This window comes from Stegostoma tigrinum, chromosome 29 (assembly GCF_030684315.1).
Source record: "Stegostoma tigrinum isolate sSteTig4 chromosome 29, sSteTig4.hap1, whole genome shotgun sequence".
Taxonomy (NCBI): domain Eukaryota; kingdom Metazoa; phylum Chordata; class Chondrichthyes; order Orectolobiformes; family Stegostomatidae; genus Stegostoma; species Stegostoma tigrinum.
In genome coordinates this window covers 36,274,592-36,286,760 of record NC_081382.1, presented here as the reverse complement: position 1 = coordinate 36,286,760, position 12,169 = coordinate 36,274,592, and the positions used below count along the sequence as shown (strand labels likewise).

Below are 12,169 nucleotides of genomic sequence, written 5' to 3'. Positions count from 1 at the left end.
GATCTTCCATCTTGGGGTCTTTGATCTTTGGGGAAGACCACCACTGTCCTGTCAAGTGCATTCAGCAGACCTTCTTGAAAAGGGGCAACGTGCAACAACTGGCCAGCTCTACATTTAAACCCTTTCACCTCCACAGGTTTCTGCCCATTACTCCAATTTCCCTAAATTAATTATGCAGAGTTTCAGAATATATTCCCTGATTTTCTGAACTTCTCTAAGTAGGCATTCTGAAACACATATCTGAGCCCACACTGTCAGCCTTCACATTTACTTTCCTGCCTCAGCAGTTTGGCCAATGTAGACATCTCCATATTGGCTGTTAATTTCCTTGGAGCTGCTCCCACTTAAGGACTTCAATGGATATATACTAAACACACTGGAAAAAAGTTTCATTCACCCAGTTGGAGCAGAAGGCATAACTTGACATTGGGTTTAACCTCAATGGCTTCAGCTAATGTAGTCTGAATGGTTGTGATGTCATGGGCCAGAGATCAGTATGTGGGTGACTGAGAGACTTGGATGGCCACAAACACAATTTGAGCTGTTGGGTGGATGCTTAACCCTGACATTAGAATGAAACTGCTTCTTCAGCCATATGATGAAACACAATCTTGTTTTCAGCGTACAATTTGTGACATCTCACTGGTGAAATGGAAGTCAAAAGCCATAACGGAGTGTTTACAGACATGCTGGACTGCTGAGGCTGGTTAAGTGTGGTACATCTGTGAATTCCAGCAATGCAATGTTGAATAGTAAGATGTGGAAATCAGTTGATATTCTGGGCACTTAATAGTTTGGCATTACATTTTACCATACATGGACTAACAGGTAACACCTCCAGAGGACCAGAGCTAATTGGTCAAGACAAGAGTAAATGTCATATAGAATTTGGCGGTACCATCTAAAGCAGCAATGCCAATACACCATGCATTGCTTCACTTGCTAGGTCTACACAACCGCAGAGTGCAAGTGCTCACCCTATCTCAGGAGCCACCATACAAACATGGTAGATATCCTTCAGGAAGTCTTGAAGATTATCTTTGGGGGCTTTGAGATATAAAAATAGACTGGAAAGTCTGGGACATTTTTCACTGGAACCTCGGCGTTTGAAGGGTGGCCTGACTGAGGTTTAAAAAATCATGAAGACATAGATAAGGTGAATGACAAGAGACTTTACCCTAGGGAGAGTGAGTTCAAAACTAGGGGGCATATTTTTAAGGTGAAAGGACTTAAAACGGACATGAGGAGCAACGTTTTTAAAATGGAGAGTGGGTCATGTGTGGAATGAACAGCCAGAGAAAGTGGTGGATGCAGGTACAGTTATAGCATTTAAAAGACATTTCAATAAGTTCATACATAGGAAAGATTTCTAGGGATATGGACCAATCAGAGGTAGGCGGGACTAGTTTAATACGGGAAAATGGTCGGCATGGACTAATTGGACTGAAGGGTCTGCTTCTGTGCTGTATGACTCTATTACTCTGTAACTGTATGACACTGAGACCAAGATATCTCAATCAGTTTCTTGTATGAACACACATTGAACTTCCAGATGTCCACGTAGAAAACATCCTCTTCAAAGAACACAATGGGTTGACAGCTACCAAGGTGCTCTGTCGACCCACGACCTCAAAAAAACTCCTCACACTCATCTGAAATCACATCTATGAGCAAGTGCAATTAAGTTTCCTGCCACACTTCCAAAGAAGTTATGCCAGTGTAGCAGAAGCTGTAGCAAGAGCAACTTGAAAGAAATCACAAGCCTATATCTATCCCATAACCCAGAGCGTTGCTGTGAAGCAGGTATCTTGCAAAGGTTGAAAAAAAATTATTACATTTTAAATGTTTTGCTGGAAGCCTATTCCATCAACCTGTCACAGTGCGTGGAAAAAAATATATTTAATCTCTCGTTCAATCTGAGCAGGGATTTCATTTAGGAAGCAACCTCAGTTTAGTGTGCAGGCTGTATGTCACACAAGCAATTCCACTAGCTTGCATGTAGAATTGAAATACAATAGGTCTCCAATTACTTATTCCCATCAATAAATGTACTTGTGAAGGCTAATTCAGCACCAAAGCTGCCCTGCTATGAATATAGTATAAAAGTCAGCTCACATTTTGGATCTAAGGAACATTAAATACCAATGGGTAATACCAGAAACTCATGATTCAAGTGCTCTCTTTGATCTTACACTTTGTTCCTTGGGGGAGATTGCCCCCATCTTCTCCTCAGACGCTTCCTCAGATAAGTGCTGGCTTGTATAACGTGATAACTCCTGGTCTGACCAATCGCTGGCATTTCTACTTTCCTCAGTTTCGTCCTGTTTGGAGATACTTTCGATGCTGATGCCTAAAGCAGAGTTAGAAACACAAGAGGTAATAGAAACAAATCTGCACAGCAACATAGGAAAAGGGACCAGGAGAAATCCATTGACCCTCTAAAGGCTGATCTACTGTTTAATTAGATCATGTCTAATCAGCTACCTCAAAGCCACTTTCATACACGTTCCCTTAAAACATTTTATATGTTTCATATATGGAAATATGTCAATCTCTGTCTTGAATATGCTCAATGACTGAGCCTCCACACCCTTCTGGAGTGGAGAATTGCAAACTGTTACCACTCTCTCAGTGAATAAAATTTATTGTCATCTTAATCCTAAATGGTCTGCCTCTTATTTTGGGTCTGTTCCCACCTCATTCTACATCTTAACTCCCTGCCAAGGAAAACATCCTTTTTGCATCTACGTTGTTGATTTCTAAGAATATTGCATGTTTGAATGAGATTATCGCTCATCCTTCTAAACGCTGGAGAATATAGTAGGCGCAGTCTATTTAGTCCCGCCCTCTCAGGAATTAGTTTGGTGAAATGATGTTGCATTCCCTTCATGGCATGTACTTCTTTCTTTTAGTAAGCTGGCCAAAACTGCACACAATGCTCCTAGTATAGTCTCTCAAAGACCACATGTGATTGCCATTAATATATCTTTACTCCTAAAATCTACTTGAAACAAAGGCCAAAGGCCATAAGGACCCAAATTTATAGCAAGATAGATGGACTGTCAGTAATGGCAAAATTGCAGGAATGGCCTAAAATCACAAATCCTCCTCTCCCAGCATTTCCCATTTTCCAAAGGATGGGATGGTGACAGGCTGGGTTTCATGGAGACATCTGGCCAATTAAAATCTCCAGTTGCTACATTGATGCACGACTTTGGAACTGAATTCTTGTAACACAGAACCAAGAGATTGCACATTAGGCTGTTGAGAGTAAGTTTGAATGCTATGGATTCCTATGAAGATGTAAGGTACCCTATTGGATGTGGTCCTGGAACATATTTACAGACAGCGCAGTGAGATACTTTTTGGTGGTTTGAAAGGCTTTGGGAGATCAGTTACCTTTGAGAGGGGTGCTGGGGAGGGAGGTTGGAGTGGGGGAAGGAAGTATGAGGAGGGAGAACTATTAAGTTATCAAAGAAGTGACAAACCTATTAACAATTCCCAGAGCTGTCAAGAACTGGTAAGCAGTCATAGAACTGTCATATTTGCTAAGAAGTCTCAACTGCAATGACATGTCAAACCTGTTAAGAATTACCAAAATGTGCATTCAAGAATGAGTGTTTTTCTGAAGAATGTTGGCTGTAATTTGGATGTAAAGTGGCAAAGTTTTATTTTATTCTCCTCTGTGCATCGTATTAACTAATGGTAGGTGAATTGAATAGTAGGTGGGTGATAATGGTTTAGTGGTTTTATTGCTGGACTGTTAATTCAGAGGCCCAAGTAATGTTCTGGGGATCTGGGTTTGAATCCTGCCACAATGGATAATGGAATTTGAATTAAGAGTCTAATCATTACTATAAATTAATTGTTGATTTTCGGAAAAATCCACCTGATTCACCAAAGGTCTGGCCTACGCATGACTTCAGGCCCACAGCAAAGTGGTTGACTCAACTGCCACCTCAGCAATTAGGGATGGATAATAAATGCTGGCCCAGCCAGAGATGCCGTCATTCCATGAATGAATAAAAAAAAAGTGAAGGGGGAAAGGGAAGTCACTGGAATTGTTGGTTGGCGGACATTGATGCTAAGTTGACATGGTGCAATTAAAGGGTAGCAGTTGGTGTGAGGACATGGGGGATGGGTGGAGTGTCTTAAGGTTATGAAACACAGCAAAAAATAGATAGAGGAGTATAGGGTAGCACGAGAAACATAACGGGCCATGGGCACAATGAACAGAGGACATTTGCTGGTACTGGTTGGTATGGATGGAGCTGAATTTGCAGCATCAAAGCAGGCTTTCTATCTAGCCCTCCTCATCAACTGACAGCATCCTCAGCTCTTTTCAGGTCACCTGGATAATATTTCCAATCCCGCCTGCATCCCAAACCAAAAATGAGGAGTGCAGTCAGCCCTTTTAAATGGTCATGTTCACAGAGCAAGGAAGTTTCCTGTCTTTGCGCATCTGGCCTGGGAGCAAAAATGAACATAAATTTAGTTTCCTAGCTATTTCCTTATTCCCATTGAACAGTTCTCCTGTTTCTGCTTATAGTGGTTCCACAGTTGTCTTTGGTAATCTTTTCCTTTTTATATACCGTTCCTGTAGCTGTTATTACAGTTCATTTTTATGTTTCCAGCTAGGTTATTTTCATATTCTATTTTGTCCTTCTTTATCAGTTGTGGTCCTTTTTAGCTGGATTCTAAAATGCTTCCAATCCTCAGGCTTACTACTACCTTGGCAACTTTATAACAGCCTTCCTTGAATCAAATACAGTCTTTACCTTCGCTATGATTGGCTGGGTTGCCTTGCTGGGGTTTTGTGCCTCAAATGAATGTAAATTTGTTGTAAACCAAGTATGAATTCTTTAAATACTAGGTATTGTCTATGCTCATACCCTTTATTGGAGTTCCCCAATCTTCCAATACTAATTTACCCCCTCATAATTTTCTTTATTTAGATTGAAGGCCTCAGTTTAGATTAAATTACATCAGTTTCAAACTGAATGCGAAATTCTTTTATCTCCTCCCTAGTAGCTCCTTTGCAATGAGTTAATTAACTCGACCTTTCTCATTGAACAACTAATTGAATCTCCCACTCTTCACTGTATTTTGCTACACATATAATCTAATGACATTTGATGGGATATTTTTGCATGTGGACACAGTCAGACACTGGACCAAACCTGGCTGTGATCCCAGCAGTCCAAACCTACAGACATGTAGCATATAAGCTTGAATGTGATACCAGCAATGGTAACATTTTCAGATGAACAATCAAGAAAATGGGGTGAAACAAAGAAGCTAATACTCTATATTTGATACTTTACATTAAGAATATAAGTTTAACACTCATTCTGACTTTCTGGCGAATGAATTTGAGACGATGGGATGATTTGTGGGATCAAATGATAGGCAAACATTGAGTGAACACTACTGAACAGTAATTAAACTTGGCTGCTTCAGTGACTGGCTCAAGTTAGATGTGTTGACTAATTTAGCTCTCTTGTTGGCTTCAGTACATTCATTATGCCAACTTGCATAAAATTTGCAAGAAGTACTTATTTCATTTGCATAAAAATATTCATTCCAATAAAAATCCAAAAGGAAATGAAAAATAAAGGAGGTCTGAAGTACATTCTTTTTTCAAATTGGAAATCAAGAGTCTAATTTACTTCTGCACATATTCAGAAAGGAACAAGTATTGTTTGAAGGATGATTTGAGGCACAATAATAAATATGAATTTATTATTATTACTTAAAGTCTAAACAGTGTAGAAGTTTCGTGATAAGAATTATTTCAGTTTAAGATACGCACCTTGAATATGAGAGCTTGTTTCTTGACCTGAAAGTTCTGCTCCTTCCTCCTAGAAGAGTAGATAATGGCGGTGACTTATATTACAATGAAATTTGTGATATCATGGGAGAGTAGGTAATATTAGGAACGCGATAACCTAGCAGCATTATCACTTGATCAAATAATCCAAAGGCCCAGATAATGTTCTGGGGATCCAGGAATTTAATTTTAAAAATGTGGAATTTTAAGTCTAGTAATGACTGTGACACCATTGCTGATTGCCAGACAAAATCCATCTGGTTCACAAACATCCTTTCTAGAAGGGAGTTTGCTATCTTTACTAGGCCTGGCTTATATGTGACTCCAGATGCACAGGAATGAGGTTGACTCTCAAACGCTCTCTGACCATAAATACTATCCTGGCTAGTGGTGTCATATCCCACAAATGAATTTTAAAAAGGGTCCTCTTTAAAGAGGTACTGTCAGGTTACAGTTTTGGGTAAACGGCTTTGGTTGGGGAGAAAAATAATATTTGATGATGAAATAGGAAGATAATTTTCATGTCATTAGGGACTAAGCAAATTAAATTTTGCCAAGATTTTTGCATGATGATGGCAACTGTTTAAAATGAATGATTTTAAAAGTATATAAGAAACAGAATTATTTCAAGCCCAAGTGTGATGGCTGTGGTTCAGTTCACTTTGGCTTTCATCATTGTAGCATGTGTTCAGTCTCTTGCAACTGCAAATGTATTGTAAATAACCGCACTGCTACTAGAGACATGCGAATGCTTGTCAGGTATGGGGAGGTGATGGCCTAGTGGTATTATCCCTGGACTGTTAATCCAGAGACACAAATAATGACCCAGAATCCTGCCAGATGTTGGAATTTGAATTCAACTAAATTAAGAGTTGAATGATGACCATGCATCCATTGTTGATTATCAGGAAAACCCCTATCTGGGTCGCAAATGTCCTTTAGGGAAGGAAACTGCCATCCTTGCCTGATCTGGCCTAAATGTGACCCAGATCAACAGTGATGTGGTTACTCTTAGGCAGTTATGGGCAATAAATCTCATGAATAAATAAAAACAAAGGTGGGAACTGCAGAACACAACATGGTTGAATGTTTGTCTCTGCTAGCCCCATGTTCCCCCAACACACTGGGATGGCTTGGGAGGCAGGTGAGGGGCATTGGAAGACCCATCCGCTGATATGCTGTTTTCTGTTAAGGGGATTTCTCCCAACACTGCTGAGATTTTATCCCTGACTAGTGAATGATGATGTTAAGTGTGGGGCCTAGTTGCATTCAATGTTTGATCTTGTAAAACAAGCAAGGTAGGAGGTGCTTTCATTGTACCTCCCTGTGCTCATCACAGGACATCAAACATGGTCTCCCCAAGGTTGCATTTTTCTACCCTCTCCCCTGCCTTTTTCACTCCAGTATTGTACATTATCTGCCCTAATAGGGGACTACCAGTCTAGCATCTGTCAAGGTGGCTCTACTAACAATTGCCATTGTAACCTGAATGCCAGGAGAGCCCAGCATTCTAGGTAGCACTGCGGGATGAGAGAGCTGACAGCCATTTCATTGCCTGGTAGTTCATGGGGGCATGCCTTCGTTTACATACAGGGGTGGAAATCAGCGTCAAGTCTATGTAAACATAGACATGTAAACATCCAGCCCCATGAATAGTTACAACAGCTTACAGCCAAGACGCCAGCACAAAAAAGGACCATCTGGTTTAACAGTGGCTCTTCTCGTCTTCACATAATCTTACACTATGAGGAGTGACTGACAGATCTGAAGCTTCTTCCCTCGTGCTTTCATTCCTTTCACTTTCATCTGGAATATCTCCATGAATGTCTTCGCTCATTTCAGATTGGGTAACGGCAACTGCAATAAGAGCCATAAAAAGGCCAATAACATTTGCACATAAATAATAACATTGTGACAGGTCACTGGAGCTGCTATGCAGATTGAAAGCTCCACATGCATAGTCTCTTAAGGAATACACTGCAAAAATCCCGAGATGACTGTAAAAAACAAGGGAAAACACTTAAAAGAGGGAAATCATAACAGCAAAAAGAGGGTATGAGATGGGTCTGGCAGATAATGTTAAAGAGAATCGCAAGTGTTTACTGAGGAGAGAATCACGGATGCTAAGGAAATAAGGGAATCAAGTGGGGATGTTTTGGACCGCATACATATTACAAGAGGAGGTATTTGCAGCCTTAAAGTGCATTAAGATGGATAAATCTCCTAGGCCTGATCAGACATTGTGGGAGGCTAGGGAAGAAATTGCAGAGGCCTTTGCTGAGATTTTTGCTTCATCTTAAGCCACTGATGAAGTTTCAGAAGACTGGAGGTTGGCTAATGTTGTTCCATTGCTTAAGAATGGTAGCAAAGACAAGCCAGGGAACTACAGGCCAGTGAGCCTGATATCAGTGGCAGGCAAGTTGGAGAGACACAGGATCAACCAACATTTGAATAGTCAAGGTCTGATTTAGGGATAGTCAGCAGGGATTTGAGTGCAGGTCATGTCTGACAAATCTTTTAGGGTTTTTCGAAGAGTTAACCAAGAGGGTAGATAATGGCAAAGAAGTGGATGTTGTCCATATGGGCTTTAATAAAGCCTTTGGCAAGGTCCCACACGGCTGGCTAGTCATGAAGTTTAGGTCGCATGGGATCTGGGGAGAACTATCTAATTGGATTCAAACGTGGCTGGATGATAGGAAGCAGAGGATGGTTGTTGAAAGTTGTTTCTCGCACTGGAGGCCTGTGACAAGTGGTGCGCCACAAGGATCAGTGCTTGGGACCTTTGTTATTTGTTATTTGCTAAAATGATTTGGATGTGAATGTGCAAGGCATGACTAGTAAGTTTGTGGATGATACAAAATTAGGAGGTGTCGTTGAAAGCGAAGAAGGTTATGAAAAATTACAGAGGGATCTTGATCAGATGGGGAAGTGGGCTGAGGATTGGCAAACGCAATTGAACACAAGTAAGTGTGAGATGTTGCTCTTTGGAAAGTCAAACCAAGATAGGACTTATGTGGTAAATGATAGTGTCCTGAGGAATGTTGTGGAACGGAGGGACTTAGGAGCACAAGTATATAGTTCATTGAAAGCAGCATCATTGGTAGACAGGGTAGTGAAGAAGGCATTTAGCATGTTGGTCTTCATCAGTTGAGGCACTGAGTGTCGGAGTTGGGACATTATATTACAGTTGTATATGTTGTTGGTGAGGCTTGTAGTTGGTGAGGCCGCACTTGGAGTATTGTGTACAGATTTGGTCATTCTGTTATAGGAAAGACATGTTTAAACTGGAAAGTGTGCAAAGATTTACAAGGATGTTGCTAGTACTAGTAGGCCTGAGTTATGGGGAGAGGTTGGCCAGGATAGGACTTTATTCCCTGGAACATAGGAGAATGAGGGATGACCTTACTGAGGTGCATAAAATCATAAGTAGCATAGATAGGATGAATGCATACAGTCTTTTACCCAGGGAAGTGGAGTTGAAAACTAGAGGGCATAGGTTTAAGGTGAGAGGGGAATGATTTAAGAAGGAATGGAAAGGCACTTCCTTCATGCAGAGAGTGGTGTGTGTACGGAATGGACTGCCAGAGAAAGTAGTTGAGGCGGCTACAATAGTAACATTTAAAAAAACTTTTGGATAGGTGCACGGATGACAACGGTTTAGAGGGACATGGACCAAATGCGGGCAATTGGAACCAGCTGAGTGGCACCACAGTCAGCATGGACCAGTTTGGGCCGAAGGGCCTGCTTCAACGCTGTACTACTCTATGGCTCTATGACTTCCATTTGAAAGCATTAAAATTTGGAAAATAATTAATAATCTGAAGTCAAACATTTGTCCAGCAAATCCAAGCTCTGTAAAACAGTTATTGCTTTATTTCACTATGTTTCAGTGGAGTCATGCATTGTATCCAGGCTGAACTGGCAAGACTCTGACTCACTTCCAGTCTTCCTGATATGAAGCTATTTCAATTTCTGCACATTTTTGTCAACTGTCTTACCACTTGTGTAAATTCTTATTTTAAAAATTCACTGGTTTGTGAAGTTTTGGATGCTTTTACTCACATCTTGCTGGCGCAGTTCAAAATAATCCTTTTTATTTATAATTTATATTGAATTTCCTCCTGCAGTCTAATGTAGCAAAGACATTTCGAAAGGGTTGACTTACATCTGCACAGCAAACTTAAAAATCAAAGAACTGATGCTAGCTTACACTGGTCACTACTTCTGAAAGCTACCATGGTTATAATATAGCTAATGTCTTGAAATTACACACTCTCCATGAAGACAGTAACAAATTAGCATGACATTTTTTCAACCGCCTTACTGCAGGATTTAAGCCGATACAGTTTAACTATATTTAATAAAATGGTAGTCAGAAAGCTATAATTTGAAAGTAAGAATACATTCATTATTAACATCAAGGCATATGTCTCTATCTGAACTTGACAGATTTCTAAATTAGTCTTATGAACAAGTATACCTTCATCTGCAGAGGCTACCTCTGAAGGAGCATCTATTATTATCTTCGGCTTGTTCTACAAAACAATGAAAATGCATATTATTCGGTCACAGTTTTACACTGCAAGACTGATTACAGAAAAATAGTGCAGTTTAAAGTCATTCACTGTTGCCTTGCTTACTGTTTTTAAACTATCCAATTTTGCAGTACAATGTCTGAAAATGACTAAAATGAAAACCAAGCATCAGAAGTTTGATCTTATAGTTATAAATCTATTTGTACTGACATGTCTTATTGGGTGCAGAGCAATCGGTAGGACTTTCAATTCACTGATCAGCAGAAAACTAAGCAAATTTTAGTTGCATAGTAGAATGTTGCACAACATCCTCGGGCATATGACAAAAATTGAAAATATTGTAGGTGTTGAAAATTTGATTCTGGAATACTCAGCAGACCTAGGGGATTTTAACTTTCCAAAAATATGGACTAGGACTGCCATAGGTTATCAAGTTCAATGGTTTTAGTACTTGAGACACCTTCTCCCATACCCTACATACCAGGCCTTGCTATCACATGGTATGCTATTAAACACTACCCACTGTAGCCAGTAAGAGTCCCTAAAAGCAGCCAATCATTTTTTCCCTTTATTTATTCACAGGATGAGGGCATCACTGGCTAAGCAGCATTTATTGCCCATCCCTAATTACCCAGAGAGCAGTTAAGAGTCAACCACATTGCTGTGGGTCTAGAGTCACATGTACACCAGACTTGATAAGGATGGCAGTTTCCTTGCCTAAAGGACATTAGTGAACCAGATGGGGTTCTTCCTGACAAATGATAATGGATTCACAGGCAATTCCGGATATTTATTGAATTCAAATTCCACCGTTTGCTGTGGCGGCATTTGAACCTGTGTCCCCAGAATGTTAATGGGTCTCTGGATTAACAGTTCAGCGATAATACCACTGGGCCATTGTCTCCCCTTCTCCTAGGCTGACTGTTATCTACACCTTTGTCTGCCCAACTGTACTTCACTGTCTTTGGGCTCTATCTCCACCTATTGTTTACTCCTTATCCACACCCCCACCCTACCTTCTATAAAAAAACCTACATTTTGCCAGCTACCATCAATTCTGAAGAAGGGTCACTGGACCCAAAGTATTAATGCTGATTTCTCTCCTTAGATGCTGCCAGACCTGCTGAGCTTTTCCAGTAATTTCTATTTTTGCTACTAATGGTTCAAATCAGCTTAAGGTGGTTACTATGAGTGGATAAGAGAGTCTGTGGCACGAGATACCAACAGCTTCATTCTTCCCAAATTTTATTTGTAGAAACTCTCTGCTCATCCAAAATTGGATGTCAAAAAAGCAGCGTGACAAACCAGAGGACGATAACATGGGCCAAGGAGATTGTGGTGAGGTAGAACTGAGTGTTGTTGACATGCTTGAAACATGAAAGGGTTCAGAAATGGTTTACAAAGATATTGCCAGGGTTGGAGGATTTGAGCTATAGGAAGAGGCAGAATAGGCTGGAGCTATTTTTCTTGCAGCATCGGTGGTTGAGGGGTGGCCTCATAGAGGTTTATAAAACCATGAGGGGCATGGATAGGGGAAACAGACAAAGTCTTTTCCCCGGGGTGGGGGGTCCAAAACTAGAAGGCATAGGATTAAGGTGAGAGGTGAAAGATTTAAAAGGGACCTAAGTGGCAACATTTTCATGCAGAGCATGGTGCGTGTATGGAAGGAACAGCCAGAGGAATTGGTGGAGGCTGGTTAAATTACAACATTTAAGAGGCATCTAGAAGGGTACACGAATAGGAAGGGTTTGCAGGAACATGGGCCAAATGCTGGCAAATGGGACTAGATTAATTTGGGATATCT

The 12,169-nt window shown here is 40.6% G+C and overlaps 1 protein-coding gene across 2 annotated transcripts in view; it reads right to left on the bottom strand.

Moving 5' to 3' along the window:
• The window catches only part of ccdc180 (coiled-coil domain containing 180), a 104,721-nt gene that overhangs the window by 49,983 nt on the left and 42,569 nt on the right, over positions 1–12,169 (bottom strand). For both annotated transcript variants that reach the window (XM_048559078.2, XM_048559079.2), the window contains exons 17-20: positions 10,311–10,365; positions 7,572–7,687; positions 5,813–5,861; positions 2,193–2,350 (exon numbers count right to left, since the gene is read on the bottom strand). In XM_048559078.2, coding sequence (XP_048415035.1) covers positions 2,193–2,350; positions 5,813–5,861; positions 7,572–7,687; positions 10,311–10,365 — 378 coding nt within the window. The remainder of the gene's footprint in view (positions 1–2,192; positions 2,351–5,812; positions 5,862–7,571; positions 7,688–10,310; positions 10,366–12,169) is intronic.